Source organism: Amia ocellicauda, chromosome 9, assembly GCF_036373705.1.
Source record: "Amia ocellicauda isolate fAmiCal2 chromosome 9, fAmiCal2.hap1, whole genome shotgun sequence".
Classification (NCBI taxonomy): domain Eukaryota; kingdom Metazoa; phylum Chordata; class Actinopteri; order Amiiformes; family Amiidae; genus Amia; species Amia ocellicauda.
The window spans coordinates 40,047,551-40,074,598 of NC_089858.1; the positions used below are offsets into that span (position 1 = coordinate 40,047,551).

General features: G+C 39.0%; 1 protein-coding gene across 2 annotated transcripts in view; it reads right to left on the reverse strand.

The window, feature by feature from the left end:
* Positions 1 to 11,878: 11,878 nt before the first annotated feature.
* lzts1 (leucine zipper, putative tumor suppressor 1) overlaps positions 11,879 to 27,048 on the reverse strand; it is a 48,460-nt gene continuing 33,290 nt past the window's right edge. For both annotated transcript variants that reach the window (XM_066714481.1, XM_066714480.1), the window contains exons 3-5: positions 23,602 to 24,444; positions 21,085 to 21,279; positions 11,879 to 16,960 (exon numbers count right to left, since the gene is read on the reverse strand). In XM_066714481.1, coding sequence (XP_066570578.1) covers positions 16,472 to 16,960; positions 21,085 to 21,279; positions 23,602 to 24,444 — 1,527 coding nt within the window. In that variant the 3' untranslated portion in view covers positions 11,879 to 16,471. The remainder of the gene's footprint in view (positions 16,961 to 21,084; positions 21,280 to 23,601; positions 24,445 to 27,048) is intronic.

Here is a 27,048-nt window from a genome sequence, read left to right on the forward strand (position 1 = left end):
GGTATGTGCTTGGGTAAAATGAATATTTTGTACTGACAACATTTCTATCAAATTCCAAATAAAAATATGAATGTAATGGATAGAATATGAATATGAATATGTATGTAGAATGTAGAATTTAAGAATAATTTGACATGTTAAATTCCCACTACTTGGGATATACAATATATATATATATATATATATATATATATACACACATCAGCCATAACATTATGACCACCTGCCTAATATTTTATAGGTCCCAAAACAGCCCTGACCCGTCGAGGCATGGACTCCACTAGACCTAAGGTGTGCTGTGGTATCTGGCACCAAGACGTTAGCAGCAGATCCTTTAAGTCCTGTAAGTAGCGAGGTGGGGCCTCCATGGATCGGACTTGTTTGTCCAGCACATCCCACAGATGCTCGATTGGATTGAGATCTGGGGAATTTGGAGGCCTAGTCAACACCACGAACTCGTGATTCATCAGACCAGGCCACCTTCTTCCATTGCTCCGTGGTCCAGTTCTGATGCTCACGTGCCCATTGTAGGCACTTTCGGCAGTGGACAGGGGTCAGTATGGGCACCATGACTGGTCTGCGGCTACGCAGCCCCATATGCAACAAACTGCGATGCACTGTGTGTTCTGACACCTTTCTATCAGAACCAGCATTAACTTTTTCAGCAATTTGAGCTACAGTAGCTCGTCTGTTGGATCGGACCACACGGGCCAGCCTTCGCTGCCCACGTGCATCAATGAGCCTTGGCCGCCCATGACCCTGTCGCCGGTTCACCGCTTTTCCTTCCTTGGACCACTTTTGATAGGTACTGACCACTGCAGACCGGGAACACCCCACAAGAGATGCAGTTTTGGAGATGCTCTGACCCAGTTGTCTATCCATCACAATTTGGCCCTTGTCAAAGTCGCTCAGATCCTTATGCTTGCCCATTTTTCCTGCTTCTAACACATCAAATTTGAGGACAAAATGTTCACTTGCTGCCTAATATATCCCACCCACTGACAGGTGCCATGATAACGAGATTATCAGTGTTATTCACTTCACCTGTCAGTGGTCATAATGTTATGGCTGATGGGTGTAAACTTTAGTTCGATTGAGTCTGAGTGGAAATGTAGCTCCACTCATTGTTGTATTGTTGCTTATTCCAATCGATACGCTTCAGTTTTTGAATGATATAATCGTCTACAAAAACAATGAAACCCCACAGGAGCCTCACTACACACAGTGTATTGGATTAGCCAATAAGCGCATTGGATACCGCCCACTAGCTGTGATTCATGACAGAGGGGGTTTTGTCACATTGAAAAAGAAAAAGAAAGACAGAAGATGCTTCAAAATGTAAAAGCGAACTGACAAATGTAAATAGCAAAGCGGCAAATGGGAAAGAAATGAATAACTCAATATTGAATTGAATAGCCTACATTAAGAAATAAATCAATGTCCATGCATTTATTCATTCAAATATTTATTTATTTATTTACTTATTTATTTCAACATTTAGGCCTACTTATTTATTCATTTATTCTCTTCTCGGTGTATTTATTTTTAATTTTGGCATGGATTATCCTCCATAGTAAACTGCGGTTTAACATGCGGAAATGGACGTGTTTGCGTCATTTTTACGCCATACTGGAGCATATGGGATTGACCCTGTCCTTCTCTGTGGCCGTACACCTCGAGTGAACGCCTTCGGTTGAAAGCACTCTGTTAAGAGCAGGATTCACACATCAACACTTTTATCAGGTATGTGGACATATTATCTTTGTAGTCGATGACAGGCCACTGTTTCGGGTCATTGATCCGTTTATCTGCTTTTATGGGCACATTTCTAATCCAGCCAAATGTAACTGCTCTCAGAGTAACGTTTTCGTGCCTCAGACAGCCCTTGTCTCTTCATACTGGTACAACATTTATGCTGTTCAAAGTTTCACACTGTATAAGTACATTTTAGATCAATTATCAGCTGTCACCATATTTTAAGACTCCTCTATCACCTGCCATTTGTATCTAGTTGAACCGATTACGCGTTTACCCCCAAATAAATATGGCGGCGCAAAATCACTTAATGTGTGACGACACGCCGACTGCAAGGATAATTAATTGTGAGTTGTGATGACACCGTTGTTATTAATTATAATTAAATAATCCCTCGTCCTGTATTATTTTCATGTATTACCTTGCTTTGAGGTTCAGGCTGGTCCAGGCTTCCCCAACCCATTCTCACATGCAGATCGTTTTTATTTATTTAAATACGTTTTTACTGTATTTATTATTCGTAAAAGCAATACCCAGAATTCAGACTGAGAATGGAGATTGACTTGAAACAACAGGTCAGTCTGCTGCCATACAGGCTAAACCTGTGGTCTGACAGAAGCAAACAAGGACCAGATGTTTTGAGATAATATATGACATATTTGGCGAGATCACACGGTTTTGCAGTATGACTAATTATAACAATACACAATCGTGGCCATGGAGGACTAAAACATAATGGGTAACAGGATTTGCAGGTCCTTCTAATCACCAGGTCTAGGTGAATTATTTAGATTGGAACAATTAGGTAGTTATAGGTAGGTAATAGTAGGTAGTAGTAGTAGTAGTAATAAGAATAGTTACAAGTGCATGTGGAACAAAAACTTTTAAAACCCTAGCTCCTCCAGGACTATTGTTGCACACCCTCACATTTAAGACACAGTTAAAGCTTTTAGGGACTGTGTGTTGCAAAGTTGCAGCAGAATTGAAAGTACATTTTACGCAGAATACTGTGATTGGAGTTGGGTTCTGTTCAAAACCAAGAGATTGAACGATGGATGCCACGGGTAGTATTACTTGTTCAAAAAGACTCGAATTGAGACGAGTTCTCTTAAACAGTGTTACATCATGGAGAAATAAACTACTACAGCTTAATTGTGATTTATCTCAGTACTTGTTTACAATATAAATTAAAAGGCATAAACAGCTCAATTTCCCAGCTCTCAAAGTTAATTTGTTTAAAACAGCCTATTCAAAACAAAACATGTATAGAGCATGCAGCACTGAAATGTATGGACAATTTAAATGAATGCCATGTAACAAAACCATATATCCTGCCTGAAATGTATTTTTATACCTACCTTTTCATATACTTGAATAGAAATGTTCAACATTTTGAAGTTGGGGCCAAACTTTTCATTTTCTGGTCCAGTTTTCCTTTCTACTAGGATAAGTAGTTGGTAAGGTTTGCTAGTAGCTACAATATTAATATAAAAAATAATAATAAGTAGGCTATTGCTTCCATATCAACACAATCCTAACTGCTATACACCTTAAAATCCCCCTGTCCACTGTCACATTCGAATGTAAAATAAAACACTGCACTTTCCTAAAAGAAAGGACATAGAGTATGCTGACTTTTGTATAATATGAGGTACATTCTAAATGTAGTGATTCGGTTTTATTCTAATATTTTCATTAAATAATGCCACCGCTGGGCCAGAAATTGTTTTTCAATTTATTTTGATGGAGTGTAAATAAAAGATCAGTATATTAAATTACAAAATGAAATAGTTGTTGTTATAGTTGCTTTACAGATTCTGCAAAATGTGTGTTTAGCTTGTCTATTTCGAACAATTTTACTTCAGAAAATAACTTGAAAAACTGGTTAGTCTTAAAGTTGCACTTCACTCTTGCAAGTTAAGATAATCTGTTTCTCATTAAATATGTAACTAGATTTAGAAGATTCTAGTTATCATTATCAGATCATTTAAAAGCTGTTGAATGCAAGCAGTTCAGTGCATTAGTATGTAAACATACACTCACCTAAAGGATTATTAGGAACACCTGTTCAATTTCTCATTAATGCAATTATCTAACCAACCAATCACATGGCAGTTGCTTCAATGCATTTAGGGGTGTGGTCCTGGTCAAGACAATCTCCTGAACTCCAAACTGAATGTCTGAATGGGAAAGAAAGGTGATTTAAGCAATTTTGAGCGTGGCATGGTTGTTGGTGCCAGACGGGTCAGTCTGAGTATTTCACAATCTGCTCAGTTACTGGGCTTTTCACGCACAACCATTTCTAGGGTTTACAAAGAATGGTGTGAAAAGGGAAAAACATCCAGTATGCGGCAGTCCTGTGGGCGAAAATGCCTTGTTGATGCTAGAGGTCAGAGGAGAATGGGCCGACTGATTCAAGCTGATAGAAGAGCAACTTTGACTGAAATAACCACTCGTTACAACCGAGGTATGCAGCAAAGCATTTGTGAAGCCACAACACGTACAACCTTGAGGCGGATGGGCTACAACAGCAGAAGACCCCACCGGGTACCACTCATCTCCAATACAAATAGGAAAAAGAGGCTACAATTTGCACAAGCTCACCAAAATTGGACAGTTGAAGACTGGAAAAATGTTGCCTGGTCTGATGAGTCTCGATTTCTGTTGAGACATTCAGATGGTAGAGTCAGAATTTGGCGTAAACAGAATGAGAACATGGATCCATCATGCCTTGTTACCACTGTGCAGGCTGGTGGTGGTGGTGTAATGGTGTGGGGGATGTTTTCTTGGCACACTTTAGGCCCCTTAGTGCCAATTGGGCATCGTTTAAATGCCACGGCCTACCTGAGCATTGTTTCTGACCATGTCCATCCCTTTATGACCACCATGTACCCATCCTCTGATGGCTACTTCCAGCAGGATAATGCACCATGTCACAAAGGTCGAATCATTTCAAATTGGTTTCTTGAACATGACAATGAGTTCACTGTACTAAACTGGCCCCCACAGTCACCAGATCTCAACCCAATAGAGCATCTTTGGGATGTGGTGGAACGGGAGCTTCGTGCCCTGGATGTGCATCCCACAAATCTCCATCAACTGCAAGATGCTATCCTATCAATATGGGCCAACATTTCTAAAGAATGCTTTCAGCACCTTGTTGAATCAATGCCACGTAGAATTAAGGCAGTTCTGAAGGCGAAAGGGGGTCAAACACAATATTAGTATGGTGTTCCTAATAATCCTTTAGGTGAGTGTATATATATATATATATATATATATATATATATATATATATATATATATATTGCTTATTATCTCACTGAGGAAAGGGGCAATCTCAGATTAAATACACCTGTTTCTGGAAGGCCCTGGAATATGTCAGAGATCATATCCAAACAACCACACCATGAAGACCAAAGAGCTTTCAGAATAAGTCAGAAAGTTGTGGAAAAGCACCATTCCATTTGGATTTTGCCACAAGACGTGTGGAAGACACAGCAAAAATGTGGCAAAGGTTCTCTTGTCGGATGATTGTTCATTTGGCCTAACTGCAAACTGCTGTGTGGTGCAAAGCCCACACTGTGCTATTCCCTGAGTACACCATCCCCATTGCATCATGTTATGGGGATGCTTTTCATCGGAAGAGACTGGGAAACTTGTCAGGATTGAGGGCAAGGTGAATGGTGCCAAATATAGGAAAATCCAAAAGGAAATCCTGCTTCAATCTGCAAGAGACCTTGGACAGAGATGGATATTCAGCTTTCAGCAAGACTATGATCCTAAACACACAGCTATACACTGGAGTTGTTTAAAATGAAGACGCTGAGTGTCCTCGAATGGCCCAGTTAAAAGCCCCGACCTCAATCCAATTGAGAATCTGTGGTAAGACTTGAAAGTTGCTGTTACACATCGATGCCCATCCAACTTGAGAGAGCTTGAGCAATTTTGCCAAGAAGACTTACCCAAAAAGTTGGTTCTACCAAGTATTGACTCAGGTAGAATATGAATATGTATGCAACTAACACATATCAGTTTATGTTTAATTAACGTCCGTGTTAATGAAAGGGAGAGAATCCCAATTAAATCCATTTTAGTTCCAGATTGTAACATAAAATGTGAAAAAGTCCTTGGGGGGTGAAAACTTATGCAATCCACTGTATTACACTCAGCTCTTTATTAAAAGTGCTTCTCTGTTTATTATTTCTGATAATGTAAGCCGTCATTGATTGTGGTATCTCCACACTATTCAATTTTTTCTGACACAGAAGGACCTAATATTCGTTATCTGCCTTGTTTTCTGCCTGGCTTTCCCTCGTTTGTGCCTTCTAACTATATGGGTCCAACTGAGGAGAATGTTGTTTTTCTTAACAGGTCACTGCTGTTGGTTGACCTTATCCCAAAAATCATCTCTGCTGCTGAGATGGCACAACACAGCCCCATAGGAAAAGCCTGCAGATGCACTACCAGGTATATTTATAACAATGTTAAGATGAAAAATAACCTGCCCTAAAACTGCTAGTTTCCAGACCCCTAGGGGGTACTTCAGGAACACTGCAACATGGAATCTGATTTCAGAACGCCCTTTAGGTGATGTCATATTAAGTAAGCAAATCCTTGCACTCCATAAAATGCTCCCCTCATTGGAATTTAAGCAGTTGTTTTACTTTTAAGTGGTGGTTTTATTTTTTTATTGTGAGAAATTGTGTTCCTTGCTGTTTCATAAAATGAAGTGTAATGCTGAAAAAGTCCCACTTGTGTCGCTCAGTGTTTGTTGTATGGAGAAATTCCCTGATATACAGTGCCCTCCAGAATTATTGGCAACAAAGCAGGCTATGAAAAATGGTCAGTGCTGTTTATCAGCTTGATCTTACACTCAAAATATTAGTGAAATCTAATCTTTAATTGAGCTTTATTTCTTTATATTATTCTTTTTTCACATTATTTTCAAAGACATGTCCTCAGTGTGGATCTTGGCTGTCAATTGTACTTTAGCTTGAAGTCAGAGCTTGTAAATGGAGTAATAGTGTCACTCACCGAACAGGCGCAGATGGGGGCAGTGGACGAGGGGGGAGTGTGGTAGTTTGAATTTTCTTGCGCAACAAACTTGTCACACTGGTTGGAACTAGGTTTCATGGTCCCCTAGCGCTCCCCCTCTATCCCCACTAGGGGCCGCCATTTCCCTGCCTTCTCCCTGCTTTCTTCACTCTGTTCCCATTCGCCCTGCACCTCCCAAGCCTGGTTCCTGCTCTCCTTTATAAACCCCTCACTTCCTTCACTCAGGGCGAAGTTTGGTCAGTCCCCACTGCAATTCCGAGCGCCGTTCCTCCGTTCCTCCGTTCCTCCGTTCCTCGCCTGTAACCACGACCACGTCTCAGTCTAGCCTCCATTGCCCTGATCCGCCGGTACCCGACCCACGCCTCTCCGACCATCCCGCGATCCAGCACTGCATTTAGGTCCCCTGTTCCCAAGCCCCGGAGGCAAACGTGACACTAGGGATGTGCAATATGACGATTATGTGACAGCGGTGAATATGTCGGATGCAGGTAAGAAATGTGCATCAGACACACAGACAGACATGGAGGAGATTGAACTGACACAGAATAACCACAATAACCAAGAGATACTTTAATGCGCAAGGGGACACATTTCGCCCCGCTCTCGTCGCCAGGCTAAACTCGATCTGCAAGCAGCACCCCCACCCCCAGTAATATAGATGTATATAATTTGTATAAAATTAATAATAACGTTTGTTTGCATTGTAATACATTGGAAAGCAATGCAAACAGATGCAGAAAGTTTACTTTTTTTAAGATGGTGAAGTTGTACAAGTTTATTATTTATTATTATTATTATTATTATTATTATTATTATTATTATTATTATTATTATTATTATTATAACTATTTTGTATTAACATGTGCTGTACTGGTAAGTAGAACCGAAACGCAACAGTCAGAGAAGAAATGTCCCTGTCCAGCAGATGTTAAATGTGCCACTATAAACCCAGATGTGGTAAATCTACCTGAATCTATACCTTTTACAGCTCATGTGTTGCGTGATTACTATTACTTGTGTTATTGTTGATATGTGACCGTAAATCATATTGTGTATTTGTGTAGATGTTTATCTCATAACAACATAACACGTGTAACACTTGCGCTGTAATGTGTCGCATCGCCCAGCCCTAGTTGGAACAGTGAGATCTGGCTCAGCACTGATATTGAGGCATGTATGTGCAAGGAAAGAGGGCTGGAATGTGGTCGTGAAAAATTGCTACTTTACTTTCAATATCAAATGAAAATGCAGCCAGTCAGTTTTTCTTTGTCAATACATTGTACAATATACAAGATTGTCATAATAGGTGTAGCAGACACAGAATGGACAGATGGAAACCACTAATGATGCATAGGGGTGCAGCTGACATTTTGTCTCTGTTTTGTCTCTGTATTGGACAGAGATATCCTTTTGTTATGGACAACATTATGTAAATGACAGAGTTGTGTCAGGATAATATCAGAAGCAACAAGAAACACAACATTTAAAAGTTGCAGAACAAAAATGTGCATGGTTTATAAGCTCATTCGATTTTATTTCTATGTAGCAAATATTATGCTTTGATGATCACCTCTTCAACTTTGTATCGATGCCATGATACCGCCTTTCCAATCATTAGCCGATTCAACAGCGGTATTTAAACGAGAGTCTAGACTCTGGGCTCAGGCCCCTTGTATTTTAATCTGCCTCATTGGGAGTCTAGAGCAGCCGCGCAGATGAAAGTTTATCCACTGACAAGGGGATTAAAACCACCAGAGCACACATGCAAAACAGCTGATAGTGTTTCTGCCCGTGTCGTCACCGAAAGACAGAGCCATGCTCGGCCTCTGACAGCAAGATCACAGCGGGCCGTTGTGGACCGGATTAATGCTGTGTTTTATTTGGAAAGGTCATGGAGAGAGGTGGGGGAGTGGGATAAACAGATGGTTGATAACGCTAACTAGCATCCCATAGGACAGACTCCCGAAACACACGAGAGGTTGATTTACCCCCCACCCCACCCCACCCCACCCCCCCTACCACCACTGTGTTCACTCATATTATTTGTCATTTGTTGTGGAAGAAGCATGGTGTAGAACTAATGTGGATTGGTATAGTGGCTGTGTATGATTTATTATGCATTAGTTGGGCACAAATAAATGCTTAATAGGAAATGGTTTATTTTTGTTATTTTGTTATTTTTTGTATATGTGTGTGTGTGTGTGTGTGTGTGTGTGTATATATATATATATATATATATATATATATATATATATATATATATGCATACATCTGTGTTTCTAAATATAAATTTTACTCTTGATTATTTGAGCATAGAATAAAATGTTCCTTTCATATTTCATGCTTTGTGCTCGTTTACTCAGACAACTCAAAGTGACTGTTAAGTAGACTGTGGTCCCTTTTTTAAATAAGCTGTTCTCTCCTTCAGTTCTGTACCTTTCTTCATTGTTGGATTTCAAAGCACTGTGCATTAATGACAAAACCCCACACACGCACACACACACTCAGCCCTGCATCTCTGTCAGTTCCATTAATTCAGGACTCCTTAATTCGCCTCTGATCAGTGTGGGGTGTCTCTTGTGTTGTGTACCCAGAGCTCTGTCCATTGTTTCCTGAAGCTTGCATCACAATGTCCACACAAGGATTTCGTGACTTTCTCACCACGTGTGTCAAGTGCTCTCATTAGTGATTTGGCAGTGCGTCTTGTTTTTTTTTCCTTTGTCATTTATTCTTCTACATCGTGATGTAATGCTTCTGTTAATATACAAAGGCATGTTTTTAGAAATGATGTGGCTGTAGAAATATGGTGTACAGTAGGCTTCTACAGCGTTGCTTGATTCAGTGGTGTTTTGTTCTCTTCATTTTTGTGTGCACTCTGGCCCCACCTGTTTTTCCTTCTCATGCTGAATGAATTACTTTAAAAATTCTGCTCCAGATTTGGTATCATTTTATGAAACTGGGCAAATGAACAAAGCTGTTAGACAGGTTTTTCTTTACTGTTTCAAAGGTACTTGTTTTCTGCAGGAATTTCAGTAACGTGACTAGACTTGTCAATTTGTTTTTATTAAAGAAAACTATTTTTTTTCGTGGTTTTATTTGATTTTCAACCTCCTGGGAGCTTAGCACCTGTGTTGGCTTGCATAACATTGTCCAATTTGCTTTTTTATTACAATTGTATTAATTGTATTCTTTTTATTACTCTTTTATATTCATTTGCCAAATGCCATATGAGGCTTTTTGAACAGTTGGCCAATTGTTTTCCTGGCTTCTCTCTCTCTCTCTCTCTCTCTCTCTCTCTCTCTCTCTCTCTCTCTCTCTCTCTCTCTCCCTCTTTCTCTTGCCTTTATTTTTAGTCCTAAAGTTAAGTGAACTTGTAAGGTACTAATGTTTACATCCTTCAATATTGCAATATGGCTCTTTAAAATGTGTTGATTGTAGCTGAGGAATAGTCATTATAAACTGACCTTTAAGAAAGATAAAAGTGGTATAGCCGTATAGCACCTCAAATAAGATATGGATAATCTATCTTCATGGTGCCTAACAAAGCATCTTCCAGCTTTCCCCTGATTAGACTGGCTGTGTGCGTCTCTAGTGTTAATTTATGTAAAACTCTTTATGCTTGGCTGTTGGGCTGTCATCAGGCGCTCTGCAGGATATGGCCGAATTATCATACTATCTTCTGTTGCTGCCTTGCCAGTGAGGAATAATATACAGGAATATCTGAATTGTTGTCAAACTGCTGGAGACTTTGAGGAAGGCTGCATACAATAATGATGTAAATCTCTCCATGCAGGTTCTGATGTTGAACATTCACTTGCGGACTCTATCGCGGAACTATGGTATAGATCAACGAGGTTACCTTTTTTTTTTTTTTTGGTTAAAATAACCACAAAAAAAAAATGGATCTGAAAATGTAAAATTCCTGAAGGGGAATAATCATGATCTGATTTCTCTTTCTGTAATGGACCAGCACAGATAAATATTTGTTTTAGATTATTCTTAGTCACCCAAGCAAATTACTGTTGTTAATTTGAAATCGAAGTGATAGAATTAAATCACTGAAGTTAAAGGAAAAGCTGAAACAACAATAAATAGTTAACAACCCCTGAGACCTTGGGTTTACAGGTTTGAATCCCTCATTCTAGGTAAATGGCTGCGTTGGTTCATTTAAAATGAAAATTATCTTATTTACTTTTCTAATCTTTCAATTGAGCAGTATTGCATTTCTCAAGGGGGTGCACTTGTGGAGGGAAAAGCAAACCTCACTATGGTCAGTCATTATGAAAATTCAAAATGCTTGCGGTTAGTGGATTAGGAAAAGTCTTTAAAGGTGTTAATCTCAGGAGAAGTGTTCAAAAGTCTTAAGAAGTCAGTGGATCCCCAGAGCCCTGTGTTTTCATAAAGGGTGGTTATAAAGAGTTCAGAGCACTTTTGCCATAGCATTACATCAGAAAAGGGATTTTCTTACAGCCTTTTTCAAGGAAGGCATTACAAATGTTATCGTAACAGTATCTCCCTTTACTGTTTCATAATTTAATTTTGGCAGAGAGATTTTGATGCAGAATGATACAAATCTTCCAAACAGCAGGGGAGGATTGAACTTTAGTTGGAGCCTAGATGGGAAATCGCTGTAAGAAAGGGGGGGTGCAGGATCATGTTGCAGAGTGGATTAGACTGGAGGGGGTAGGTCTGCTTCAGTGATCAGTGCACACAAAGAGTGTGACTTCACGATATGCTTGGAAGAGGATTACATTTAAATAAGAGACTCCAGTTTGATTATACTCTGTTGATAACTTTGACCAGTCTTCATATTTAAAGTGGGTGATGTGCATCACATGCCCTGAAGAAATAAACTCTGTGGCTGTATTTCTGAAGAAGTTGTACAGTCGCTCTAAGAAAAGAAGAAAGTGACCCAATAACCTTTTTCCAAGTGCAATTGAGAGAGAACTAGATTGCTCCAGTGGGTAAGGTTGAATTCATTTCAGGAACAGGCACCAACTCACCCTCAAAAGCTGCACAAGAAAATCACACTCCCAGAAATGAAAGACTCACCCGTACTTCACAATGGGTTTCCACTTTTTATTTTTAAATAAATAAAAAAATAGATAAAAATACATAAATAACAGTGCATTTACAATATCTTCCTTTAGTGTCACCAACTATACTGTGGCCACCTGCCTTATACAGACATCGGCTATTGTTCATGGTCGAACAGTTCAGGTGCAGGAGTAGGGACAGTGAAGTTCTGCTTGACTGTTGGTGACCTATCGAACATGCAAAGATCCTGTGCATCAGTACTCTATTTACATCGCCCCCACCATTTGTGTCCCAAAACTTCCTGGTGTATAATACAGAATGGCTGCTGAACTCAGAATTTAGCAAATTAGTGCACACCGAAAGCTTTTGGCTTGCTGGTAACGTGTTGTGTAAGACCATTGCCTACGTTGCTTTTTTCACCTGTGTGTGCTTACATTTCCCATGGTGCTTGAGGAAAATGTATATAAATGTTCTGGAGCACACATGATTTAGACCTATTGAAATGTGCCTATCTTGAGTTCTGTCTTGAGACAATACTGAAAGACGGACTCTGCCCTTGAAATGCCTCTCTTTTGGACTGTGTTGTGTGTGTGTGTGTGTGTGTGTGTGTGTGTGTGTGTGCGCAAATGTTCCCTTTCTCTGTGGTTTAGCCCTTAATGTAGTTCTAAATATTTTGAATTTAAACATTTATCACATGCTTGCAAGTAATACTATGTAATGTGTATTGAGAAAAAACAAATCCAGATGATGAAAACTACATAGGCCAATTAAAAAATATATATATACATTTATTCTCTGTGGTCTTTGAGCGTCAACAATAAATAACCACCTGCTTTCTACAGAAATGGATAATGGTATGTGAAATGGTAGATGCAATATAAGGAACACAGTACAGTGTGCAGCTGAATGAGAAAACAATTCAAGTGCATTGTTTTAGCATGAAAAAAGTTGAAAAAGCACAGAAGCTGTTATTTCTTCCCCTGTTGAATCTCATTTCCCTTTATGAATATAAGATTAGAAGCCATATGCTAACAGAACACAGGCTAACATTGGGAGGGAAATGCAAATCCTTTTTAAAATATTCTGTGCTTGTAATAGTACCATTATGGACATGTTTAATATTCATGAGGAAATCCTATACTTTTGTAACACAAGTTGTTTACCTATTTAATAAGTAGGTAATGATTTTAAGGGAATTATTCAGGTATAACTTGGTTTCAAAAATTGGTTCTTTGAATTGGCTGCCTGAAATATTTTTCTTACTTTAATCATAGTGATACAGTTTTTGACAGCTGGAACTAATTTGTGCTGAATCAAGATATCTGGTTTCAAGGCCACGTTTTTGACTTCTAACTGTGTAAATAATGATTAAAAAAACATGGAAGTAAGCCCAATTTTGTAATCATATCTTTTCATGCCCTGTCAAATTCCAGTCTCAAACTGATAACATTTGGTCTTGGCTTATATAGATCTCGAGCTGGCTTCATTCAATTGCTTTGCTAACCTAATTAAATCTAAATGCACCAGTAAAAATAACAAGAGGTTTCAATAAAACAAAATAATCAGGTTTAGCCCATTAGAAATCCAGTGCACAAGAAAACATTGCATATTGGTCTCAGTAGCTGCTCTGATAATAAAGAATGGATTATTTTGTCCAGACTTTATTTCAGAAAATGCGATTGGCTAAGACCATCTTCACCAAGCTTTAGTTTAAAAAAAATGAAGAATGTCTACAGTTGACTTTATACTAATATTTATTTTTCAACTGTTTATTGATGGTAGAATATGGGATGCTTTTTCCTTTTATTTTATTTATTTATTTATTTATTTATTTATTAATTAAGATAATGAATTGTTTCTCTATCGTTTGTACTCTGAGGCTCAAAATTTAAACCCATCAGAAACTGTAAGAAGTAGTGTGCTTACAGGATAAGAGATTAAAGGTGGACCTCAGTTCAGTTTCAAAATGGACAGCTATAAATCATACCCTGTAAATCATTCTCCATAAATCATTTGTTTTCCCTTTGAGTTAACATACTTCTATTGCACTGGCAATATCAATTGAGCATGTGGTAGCAAATTGTTAGACAGCCACTCTACATTACTATCTTGCAAATTAAACAAATGGCAAAACTGTAGTTTCAATGCAAGCCAATTATGTTTTACAGGTTTTTAGAAGACTTTCCAAAAGTATGTGTAACTATAACCATCCCAGAGTGTCTCTGTGAATTCTTTGTTTCTGTTTGCTCTGATTTGTTAGTGTGCCTAAAATATATATATTTGACTGCTTTCTAAAGTAAAGAAAAACAAACCTACAGATGTTTTTTTTTCTATTTAAAAGATTGCTGCCAACAAAGCAAGCTATGGCTCATTACCGAATGGCACTGGCAGATAACTCCACACTTTGGCCTATGTAAAACAAATGATAGAAGCCTGTCCAGCAGCATTTAAAGATCTCCTTTATCTGTTCTCGCTGCCATTCCAAACTGGTTTTCAATGGGAACTCAATAACAACACACTCTTGAAGGCACTCATACTGTCAGTAAGAAGTCAAGACCTATAAGTGCACTGTTATCTCTCCCCATTTTTACTTCATGCCTTCTCTGTCCAAGGATGCTCTTTAACAGTTCATTAATCACCTGAATGTTTTGTGGAAGTGTTGCAAATTCCTCTGCCACACACCTTTGCTAGATAACCTGATGGTATCTTACAGCTGTGGCTGAACAAGCACACTCAAAACCTTTGTGTGGTCCTTTCAGAGAAAAATCCACTTAAAATCCATTAAAATACATATGCTTCTGTCAGGGTTTTTCTTTCTTTCTTGGTTATCTGCATGGAACCTCTTATCATTTGCCATATTTTGCAGTTTTAGACATATATTCTATTTGAATTTCTGCTGACTACAAAAATAACCCAGCTATTATGTGTGCTTGACTATTTCTGGTGGAGTTACAAGCAATACATTTCTCAAACAATTGCAATGTCTTGGTAAAGCCTGTGCTGTTGAATGCAAATATTCCTTTACTTTTAACAAGGCACATTTCACACCATTATATTGCCTACCAGATATACCTATTTTAAAATAAAAATAGAAATCAGAAAAAACAACAACATCCAAGTACTATAATGTGGTAAACGGCTGTTACAACTCTTGATCTGTCAATGAACCAGCTTGGTTTCCCATTGTGTTCTTATGATTTGTGTTCCTAATGTAATAAAATCTATTTGATTCTTAGATTAAAATAAAATTACAAAAGCACAACATTTCTTTAGTTTTTTAAGTGTAATTTGGTGTCTCTTCCTTACATATTCCAGACATTTAATGATAAACAATGAATTAGAGCTCATTGATATGAGAGCACATACAAAATAAGAGAGAGCACTATGGTATTTATATATGGTATAAAACATGGTATTTTAGGTTGTAGCTTGTTGGCAGTACAGCATGAAGTTCATTGGTATTTTTCTATTTTATATATCAAACAGAAGGATTGGCTTCCTGTATACCTCACAGTTGTGCTTTGGGAACAATATTTGTATATTGCCTACAAAAAAGATGGAAAGGATTTGGTAATGATACCAAATGAAGGAGGTACTCCACTAGGAAAGGGAACTACTACAATGAAACCTGAACAAGGCAGAGTATAATTGAACGTATGTATGGATGAATGTCATTAGTATCTGTATTGCTGTTTTAAAAAAAAAAATCAGTGCTAGCATTTGACTTTCCATTGTACTCTGACACTGAGCCGCCTTTTCCACTGCTAAGCGATACTCTCCAGAACAGGGTGGTTGAGGGTTGTTGACATGGCAGTGTAGATAAGATTGCTCATTGGCCGCCTGTGCAGCACCTGCTCTGCGTTTCGAGCACTGCAGTGCTCCACCCACAGAGCGGGTGCAGCACAGGCGGCCAATGTGCAATCTTATCTACAGCTATGTTTGGCTACATTGCACTCACCAGCAGTTTACGCAAGTGGATGAACTGCTTTCAGTGGAGGTTGAGGTTCACTCTGCACTGCATGTTTATGTCAATCATATCTTTTGGCTGTATACCACCTTGACATTTACCATTTTTCATATAAGCACCATAGTTGTGCAAATTCTGTGTCATGCAGTATTGTAGTCTCAATACATCATCAGGCTGTGACTCAGACCCCACTTAATGTTGGTGATTACTCAGAACTGTGCGATGTGTATTTGTGGTGCACAATGCAGGACAGACTCACAATGTCCTTCTGAGACCAATCTGGTACACTTGGATTCTGGCTATTACAGGACATGTAGATGGCTTTTTTTGTGTTTGTTTTTTGTATAAACACAGTACTGCGTAGTCCTGTACAATATTTTGGTCTTGATCTTTTGAATCCTTTCTTTTTTTTTAACAGAGTTAGCTATCCATTTGTGAATCAAAAATATATCTCATAGTGTGTGATAAAATACAGCAAGTATATTGCAAAATACAACGGGCGGCAAATGAAGTAACAAAGCGCAAACCTGACCGACCAAGCCAAGAGAACCACCTGCATGAAGAGCCTATGAAAAACAGACCTGTCCAGGAAGCATGTGTGCACCTTCTCATTTTTTTCTCGTCTCCTGCCTCCTATTGCGATGCTGCTGGCCCTCATATCTCCGTGGCGATGATGTCCTCATAGTGAATATCGGCGCTTTGGATGTCCATGTCTAGCTCTGTCCGGCTCTCCAGCTCCACAGTGAGCTCCTTGAGGATTTTTTCTAAGTCCTGGTTTTTCTTGTACATCTGCAAGTAGTTTTGCTGCAGTTGCTTCTGGTACTTGATCACCTTCTCCTTCTCCCTGTTCCATGTGAGTCTCTCGATCTGGAAGCTGCTCACCATCTTCTCCTTCCTCTGCCTCTCCTCCCTCAGCTCGGCTTTCAGTTTCTCCACCTCCCTTTGGAGAGCCTCCGAGTCCTCTGGGCCCTCTCCCTGGCCCACCGCTCTCTGCCTGTCTACTTCAGCCCTGCTGCTCTGCTGCTGCTCCTTGGCCAGGGCCAGGTCCTGTTTCATGTTCCTGATGTCAGTCTCCAGCTGGCCCACCTTCTCCCGCAGCAGGTCCGCCTCATTCTTCTTCCTCTGCAGCTCGTTCTCGCAGACCTGGGAAGAGTGTAATGCAATTAATTAGTTTATTAATTTGGCTAATTGCTTTTATCCAAATTGGATAACATATTTCCTGTTTATACAGCTTTATACAGAGCTGGTAAAGTACCTTGCTCAAGAGGACCATAGCAGTGGGATTTTAACCCATGACCCCTCACCGGGAGCAAGGCAAATTTCAAGAGGTAGGCTGATGAGATATATATATATATATATGCTAATGCATCTGTGTGTATATACATTTACCTGTCCAACCACTCATAATAATAGTTGTGTGTGTGTGTGTGTGTATATATACAGTGCCTTGCAAATGTTATCAAACCCTCTTACAGTTTTCACATTTTGTAACTTCAATGCTTGTAGTCACGACACGTTGAAATAGAAATTGAGCTGAGCAGCCGGAGGAGGAAACTGGTAAGGGATGCCACTGTGTGGCCAACGACAACTTGAAATAGCTACAGAGTTTGGTGGCTAAGATGGGCGAAAATGTGCATCAGTCAACATTATCCAGAACACTTTACAAAACTAGTATGTGTGGTACTAGGGAAGCCAAAATAAGCCATCACAAAACCCACATGGAGTCTGGAACAAAGCACCTGAGTGATCCTGAAAAAATTATGAGACCAAATTGGAGCTTTTTGGTCTAAATGCCAAGCGTTACATTTGGCACAGACCCAACACAGCACATCTCCCAGTCAATAGCATCCCTACAGTCAAGCCTGGTGGTGGCAGCATAATACTCTGGGCAGGGAATAAAATGAACACCCGTAGACTTAGCCAGTGGCGGGTAAATCTGTCAGTCTTACCAGCCACTTTGGTGGGTAGCCAACAAGTGTACAGGAACTCAACTTTTAGTTTCTGATAGAGTATTTGTCGGTATGTTCCAAAATACCAATTAATTTGTTGAAGTTGTAGTGTTGATATGTTAGTTGATTTGTCAAACCGCAATATCATGTTTTTTTAGTTTTTTTTTTTAATATATGGCATCTGGACAGTCTTTGGTCCAAGAGGACATATTTCATGGAGAGCAATTAAACAGAAGTAAGGTGGTTAAGGATGTGGAAAAATAATGACTTTTAATTACTTTTCATAGTCAAAATTACTGACTTTTTAATTACCTGGATCAAAGTGTTTCAGAATTATAATATGACAGAAAAGGAGAGAGGACTGCAACAAACGCATGAATACACACACAGCCAGCTATTGCTATTTATCGTGTATCGCTGGAACTCGAACACACAGTTCTGTTTCCGAACGCAGAGCGGCAGTCTGAGTGTCGTTTGGACAGGAAGTCAATCGTTTAGTTAAGTAGATTGTATAAATTAGCTAGCTAGATAGGTCTTATACATTTTGTATTTTGCTGTTGTGACCGGAAAACATTGCAACAAGGACGCTAATGTTAAGGCATTTTTATTTCAGCTCACATTGCTAAACTGGCAATTGAATGAAAATGTATAAAAATTGAAAAAGAAAAACATATTGGTCGGTCAGTTACAGCTGTAATTGAAAAATATTCCTTTATAAAACAAATAGTCACAACCTTTATAGTTAATTTGAAAGTTGTGATATGTCGGGAAACAATAATAATAAGAGTCTGACACGAGGTGCTGTTATTATGCCATTTCCATAAGTCTTCTAATGTAGTTTTACATAGATATTTATTTAACAAAGTTGTTGTGTTAGATAAGTATTCATCTGTTGCATCAATTACAAGGTATTAATTTATGTTGAAACGATTTACGATAGAGACATGCGGTTTGGTTACATCGCGTCTTTGCTGGCATGCATGACCAATGGAAAGGATGTTACTGTCTGTCATCATTCCCAGAGATTATATATTTTTTACCCAACCACAGACCGTGACTCTATGAATACCTAGCCAATCCAATGAAATCCTTTTAATGACGTGCAGAAACCCAGAGAAGGGAGTAGCAGTGAAGAGGAAGAGGAGTATGAAGAGCGACAATGTGTAACCATATAACACCACTTCTCATGTGTTAGTTTATTGTGTTTATACAGATCTCCATTAGCTGCCATGTTATTGCATATGTGATTGATTAATTTGAAAAAGATGCTCCCGCACACTGTCTCTACTAGCAAGTGCTATAATTCAATAGAATGCAATGTTTTGATCAAAGATCTTGTAACACTTGCAAGTAGAAACTGTGTGGGAGCATGTTTTTTCTATCCAGATCCTTTTTCCTCATACACACCTGTCTACAGGTGTGCAATTAGCTTTTGTTATAGTGATTGATTAATTACCTGAATAAATGACACTTTTTAACATGTTCACCACACATTTACGCACCCTCATGCATTTTTGGTGATGTTTGCCTTTGGCTGGTAAAAATACCAAGTGGCTGGTACGTTTTTCCTTCTACCAGAAACAGTGGCTAGTGGCCAAAAAAGTTAATTTTATCCCCTGACTCTGGGGATGCTTCTCCTCAGCAGGGACTGGAAAGGTTTTCAGGACTGAAGGGAAAATGGAGAGAGCAAATTATAAGCAATTACTACAAGAAAACCTGTTTCAGTTTGCTAGAGACATAACTGGGGTGAAATTTCACCTTTGAGCTGGACAATGATCCGAAGCAAAGGACCAAAGCTACACTGGAGTGGCTAAAGAATAACAAAAGTGAATATCTTTGAATGGTCCAGTTGAAGTCCTGACTTTAATCCTATGGAGATTCTGTGGAAAGACTTAATAACTGCTGTCCTTAAGCAGTCCACAAGCAACTTAAGAGAGCTTGATCAAATCTGCCAAAAGAAATGGGCAAAACCCAGACCAAGACAGTGTGCAAAGTTGGTAGAGACTTACCCAAAAAGACTTGCAGCTGTAAATGCTGCCAAAAGTGTATCCACCAAATATTGAGTGTTGTTGATAGGTCTGAATACTTAATGCAATCAACATTGTGGAGTAGTGGTTAGGGCTCTGGACTCAAATCTCGAGTGGGGCAGTACTGTTGTACCCTTGAGCAAGGTACTTCACTTTGCTCCAGTAAAATGCCCAGCTGTATAAATGGGTACAAATGTAAGTCGCCCTGGATAAGAGCGTCAGCTAAATGACAATAATAATAATAATAATAATAATAATAATAATAATAGTTCTTTCTTTCATTTACTGTAACTACTCTTACCCTTAGAAGTTTTCAGTTTGATCATGCATGAAAAAAGGGTTTCCACCATAGGAATGGCCTGAATACACTTGCACTTGTGTGTTTCATATATATGAGATAGATATCTCTTTCTAGATATAAAAAATAGATTATAGATGTGTAAGATATATCTATATAGATAATAGATATCGATATATCTCTATCTATCCATCTCAATGATTCGGTTGTTTCTTTATTCAGATAAACTCAGTATTTCACTGAATTTCAAGGGAAGGCAGAACAATGAGTCTGAAGCAAAACCTCTGTGTGAAAATGAAAAAGAAGAGTGAAGGTCACATTAGTTTTTTTTAAAATATTTTTCTTTCTGATTTCTTCATATCCTGGTACAGGCTTATATAAGAAATAACAATAAATGGCCTTTCAGTATTTATTTAATTTCACTTAATTTAATTTCAGAGCATGTGGAACTCTGGAACTGTAGAACGATTGAGCAAATTTGTTTTTTAAACTACCTTCAGAAATCTTTGTCCCAAGGTTGAGAGCCCTCAATGTCAGGCCTTAGATCTTACTAAGCCTCTTTTCATGCGTAAAGTTACACCTGCTATTCTGGGATTTGATTTTGAGCATTCAAAACGAGTTCTCCTTCCAAAACAGGTTTACTATATTTGTATATAGTGTAATGCACTATATACGGCACTACGGCACTCGGCCTATGGCAGTGCTGATGTAGGGCCATATCGCACTCTTGCTCGTGTGATATTGCTTAAATCTATATTAATCATATTTTGCCTTTCTCTAAACTACTTCAAAGTTAAGGAAAAGTAGCGCTTATGAAACAGAATCTGATCGCTTCCTCCTCGGAACTCTATACGGGGAAAATAAATCCTCAAGAGAAATTCAATCTTACATCTAAAATCTTTGAAAAATGGATAGACGTTGTTCAGTGTACAGCTTGTTGTTTAAGTGGTGGCAGACTGAGATCTGAAAGACAATAAGTAACTTCTCACGTACCTCCACCTCAACAGCTCGGGTGCAGACAGTCTCCTCCAGCAACTTGATCTTCTGCTCAAGGGCTTCCATCTTGCCCCTTATCTCCTTCAGTGTAGATTTGAGACTGACTATTTCGTTGAGTTTATGACTCACGTCTCCCTGAGATTCCTTTAGTTGCTGCTTCAACAGTGAGATCTCGCCTGATTTTTGGCATACCTACGAAAAACAAGACAGTAGAACTCTGAGCCCTATTTGTTTTCAGTGTTTGTCTTGACCATCTTTTAATACTGTAATTGTGAAGCAATCTATATAAATTCCTAATGGACCGTTGTCTATTATTAATCATATTCTTTCATTTTAATGTCAAATCTGACAAAAAGCAATTGAAATGGGAATAAAGTGGCATACATATCTTCAAACCACACAGTTTGGCAGAGTAATGCTCAACTCTACCAACAAAAATTCAAAATCAAAAGCACAAACCTCACAAGTCACAGCCAGCAATAGTGTAAGGCTTCAGAGTATCCCACTATACTTTACAGTACACTTTAATTTTCTGTCTCATAATTTTCAAATCATTTAAAAATGGGGAAAAATAAATCTTGCCTTTGTGATGTAGAAAAACGTGAGTCTATCGATGAATACAATGCGGTTTAAATCATCAGGAAAGCATTTTGTCATTTTCTCTGTTTACGAAACCACTTTTTAAAAATTGATTTAGCCAATCGGTATTCTTATTTTCATACTGTGTTTGTGTGTGTGGTGGGTGGACAACACAAAAATGACTTAGCTTTCACTAGGGATGTGACAGAACTGACAGAAATCCGCATCCGTTGAATGCGGATTTTAAAGCATTAGATCATTAGAATGCAGATGCAGAAGTAGCGTATTTAGTTGTAGGGAACAAATACACATTTTAATTAAATGCTGTAATTGTGAAATAAAGCTGGCTGAAAAAACATCAGCTCATAGTCTTAAAAGTCTTCTGCACTTTGAATGAACTGTTCAGAAGCAATAGTTACAATTCAACACGGTATCTAAAGTTCTTAACATGTATCTAAGGTTACTATTTCTAGTCACTTTACTACTTGCATGTAGTTCAGGCTAGTACTTGTACATTACATTTCAAAACACAAGCAGCTCTGAGCATCACAGGGGAGTTGACATTCAGGGTTTTAACTGTGAAGTGATGCACGGGTATGTTTGACATCAGTTATGTGGTCAAGAAAAATCATCCAGAGAAGGACAGGGTCAAACCCAAATACTCGAGTAAATGAACCAAATATAAACAGTATTAATCTTATTTATCCTTAAATGACCGCAATATAGAAGTGCAAGATTTCAAGGTAAAGTAAGTTGGCGATGGACGTTTCATTGTTAGCAATGTTGTATTTTATGTTAATAATAATGCGCAAAGCTTTTTTTCTGTGATCGTTATGATTTCTATCTTGCGGGTCTGTTGTGCACCATTAGATATTTTCAATCGTGTTGTAACCCTACCTTTAAAACACTAATACAGAGTATTAAGGCCGCAAGGCACAGCTACCGGTTTAATTACCGGTCACATGACAGCCATGGATTCCGTGATGAAAGTGTTATTCTCGCTCGTGTAAACCAGCCTTTCTGGCATTTTCCTGCAAACACCGCACGAGAGCTGCACTAGAGCTAATGTGTGAGTGAGTGAGGTTAAACTGACACTGAAAATACATTCACTTTGTAGGGTGGTAAAGAAAGATACACTTCTGCATATCTTCCAAGGACAGGTAGTTGATACTGGTTCATTTTCCACAACAGCGGGTTTTTCTTTTGTTCAGTTATAGTTCACCAAAATATGTAGTCACCTCCAGTGGTGTAAGGGGTGGGTGCTGCACACACTGTTTTTATATGAATTGTTACGTTAATAATTGCGCAAGGAATATTTAGAATTGAGAAGCATGGGATTGAAAGAGTGGCGCCGCTCTGCCTGGTTCCACTTCACCCTGTGTCACAGGCGGAGTTTCACCTTAACGGCTCGCCTTAATGACTCCGACAGCATTACAGCCCTATCTGTAACAATCACATCATCCCTTCTCTCTGTAAAATAACATCTGGACCGTACTGAGTGAATGAGCGGGCTGACTTCATGCATGTGCGTGTTGCAATGGTAGACAAATATTTTGCTACAAATTCGAATTAGTTTAGTATTCGATGGAGTTCGGATTTGCTAAACCTGTGCGAAGATCAACATCTGTGAATGCGGATTCGAACTTCGTCACAACCCTAGCTTTCACTCTCAAAGTGTTTTCATTTCAAAAATGATATTCAGTAGTTTTGAATGATGTCAAATGTTGCTCCTGAGTGATGTCAGTACATGCAGTAGTGCTTACTGCAGAACTGTCACTAACTGCTTTACTTGTGTCACTTGGTAGAGCTGCACATGCATAATTCAAAAATGACTTCCCAGAACCACAGGGTTTGCAAACATAGGCAATCCGAAGTACTCTCCAAACAAATGCACCTGTCATTAAAGTACACCAGGGAAAACGCAGACACACTTACTTCCCATTGAGTTTCCTCTAGAGTAGGTGCCAGCTGGGTCTGCTCCTTTTTGTAGGAACTGAGCTTCATCTCCAGCAGGTCCTTCTCCTGTGAGAGCTGGCTGGTATCCTCCTGCAGCTTCTTCCTCTCCTGCTGGAGCTGAAAGACCTGGAGCTGCAGGACCTGCTGAGCCCTCAGCGCCTTCTGGGAGACCTGCCGCAGCTTTGTGGAGCACCTTTGCTTGAGCCCTTCCATCTCCTCCTTGCAGTACTTCTGCTTCTCCTCGAAGAGCTGGCAGGTGTCGGACTCCTTCTCCTCAAAGCTGACCTGCAGCTCCTGTAGCTCCGACTCTCGCTCCAGCAGCCTCTGCTCTAGCTGCTGAATGAGGATCTCGTCCGTGGAGATGGGTGAACGCACGCAAGTGGCAGTCTCAGAAAAAGGAATCGCGCCAGTCTGTTCAGGAGAGGGGCCTTGCAGGGGAAGCCCATTGTCCAAGAAGGGCACAGCTTTGAAGCCTAGGGCAGCGTTCCCATGGGTGGTCCCATTGGCAGCCCCATTCTGTGATGGGTTTCCGTCCTGGGCCGAGCCTCCACCACCTCGGCCCTGAAGCCCCACAGAAGTGCCCAGGTTGTCCATTTGACAGCTGCCACTGGTGCTGTGCGTGGGAAGGCTCGACATGGAGTTGCGGCCCGAATCTGATAAGGTCCCCGAGTTATTGTCTTGCTTCTGTTCCTGTGTCTTCTCTGAGGGGCTGAGTCTTTTGTTGATGATCTGGTTCAAGTTGTTATGGCTTTCAGTGGAATTGCAACTCCTGGGAATCACGGGTTTGAATGCTGTTGGTCTTATCAAGCCCTTTTCGATGCCCTATGAAAATAAAATCATGTCAGTAAATTGTTTTGGAGGAATTGCCATTGTGCAAAATAGGTTTCCTATTTTGTCTATTCATATTACTTATTTTTTAAATGTATTGCTTGAAGTTTATAACTGCAGAATAGTTTCAAAGAAACTGAAGAAAACTGAAGTATCATTAATGGTGTAAAGCTAGCAGGTCAAATCCTAGTACTTAATTCCTGAATAATCAGGATTTCTCGATAATGCACAGTCATCGCTGTTCAACTATATTGTAATCGGTGTGCTTTGATCACAGTTTGGTAGGGCATTCTTTCAGTTGTTCTGTCATTTATATATGTATAAATCACCATTTGTTGCCTTATAGCCTGGAATTTAAATGCTAATTTGAAAAATCCCAAATTCAGTTAATCTCTACACATTCTACCCCTCAAGTGAAAATTTATCAAAAATAAAAACTGAAATCGCTTGTTTGGGTTTACTCCTCTTGAAATAGCAATCCTAAATTAGCTCAGACCACCTTACCTTACACTAAGTGGCCTCCACCTGTGTAAAAATGTAGTGATTCACATGATTTGGGGATACATTTAGCAGGTTCTGTAGATTCCCTTTGCTGGGAAGTGCATTTCAAAGCAAAGACTCAATAATGAGTACCAAAGAGCTTTCAAAAGAACCATGAAAGCTTGGAATATCCCTTGGAGCATGGTGAAGACGATTATTAAGAAATGGAAGGTGTATGGCACCACCAAGACCCTGTCTAGATCAGGCTGTCCCTCCAAACTAGATCACAGAGCAAGAAGGAGACAGATCAGGGAAGCTACAATGAGGCCAATGGCAACTTTGCAAAGGCTACAGGCTACAAGTGTGCATGTGACATAAATCTCCCAACCACTCACAAATCTGGCCTGTATGCTAGTGTGTCAAGAAGGAATCCATTACTCATGAAAGTCCACCCTGAGTATTAATTTAGAAGGGTGGAGTTATGATCAAAAGTATCATAGTTTTGTATTTTTACTATATATTTATTTTCAAAATAAACTTGTTTTCACCTTAACAGTGTGGACTGGAGTATGGTGTGTAGATGAGTGGGAAAAATCCTCATTTAAATGCATGAAACTCAGAGGCTTTGACACAACATGTGAAATGTTTAAGTGGGTGTAGACTTCCTATAGGCAATGTACACACATACAATATATGTGTAGATAGATAGATCAAAGATGGGCAAAGGAAGCGAGCAATGAAGAGATGAAAAAAGACCTAGAAAGATATGCATATCAAATTTAAAGATGAAATAATAGACTTTGCAGGTATGTGCTGGAAAAGAGAAGCTATAAATCTAAACAAGTGGAAACATCTCGAAAGAAAGATAGTCACAACCTGTAGTAACGTTTCTATCTACTTCCTGTTAACTTGGAACAACAGTTGTTAAACATTTGTTGAATTGAAACCGTAATATTCTCTAATAAATATAATTAACTTAACTTTTATGATTGTTCCAATTCTTCTGAGACCATGATCACAGAATAGTTGTTTATGGGTCTGCCTTAATAGCTGGGGACCCCAGTTATAGTTCAACCGTACATCATACACAGTGTATAATGGGTAAAGCTTACTGATCTGAGTCTTGGATGCATTAATGTAGGGGATTTAACATTTTAATATGTATTAGAGGAAAAGAAAGTGGGGATTTTTGAAGCAAGTGAATGATTTAATTACACTCTCGTGAGCCAGAACCCACACCGTGAATAGTTCATTAAAACCAATTATTTATTTTCCGTCTAGGATTTTTCACAAAAATTACATTTTAGTCACTTAAACTGTTCTCCACATGGATCAAGTAAAGTAAAAAACGTTGTTAAGAATCCAATTAATTATTCATTTTACATTTTCTATAAAATTAACTCTCCTTTAACTGCCCTCGACACAGGATAGTTTTGCTGCTGGCCATTACGCCATCCTGGGCTGGAGTCTTCGAAAACTTCCACTGTGTTACAAAGATGTAATAAATCGTGGGATTTACAGTTTCATGCACATGTTTAATGTAAACAGTATTCTCATAGAGATTTGCCTACAATAAAATTCTGTTAACAAGCATTACTTACTTGGGTATTTGATTTGTCGTTTCAGTTACCGATTAACCAAATTGCAGAAGTACACACTGACATCCAACTAAATGAGGAACATGTTTACAATACCTAGCTGTGAGACTGGCTCATTAAGATAAGTTTTGTATTCATTTTTTAACTCCCAAAGGAAGACAGAGTAGTACTGGTGTAGAACAACATTAGTAAACATGTTAGACTGAAATACAGTGGATGCATATTGTTGTGTTTGGCTTTAGGGGAACCTTTACTTGCAAATGTATTTCTTTGCCTTGTAAGCTTATGAAACTGATGAACCTTCCCTGAAAAAGGAATACATTTGGATTTTAGAGCACTGCTTCTGTCTAGTAAGAAGACTCCACTCCTTGAATCCTACACAAAAAAATATCTACGTCAAAAGCAATAACCTCCTTTTGTATCCTTTGTTCATTAAAAGTACTGCACTGTAGCAGGTGTTTCTAACTCCTGTCCAGACAACAGGGTCTTCTGTTTATTTAGATATTTTTGTTCCAACGGA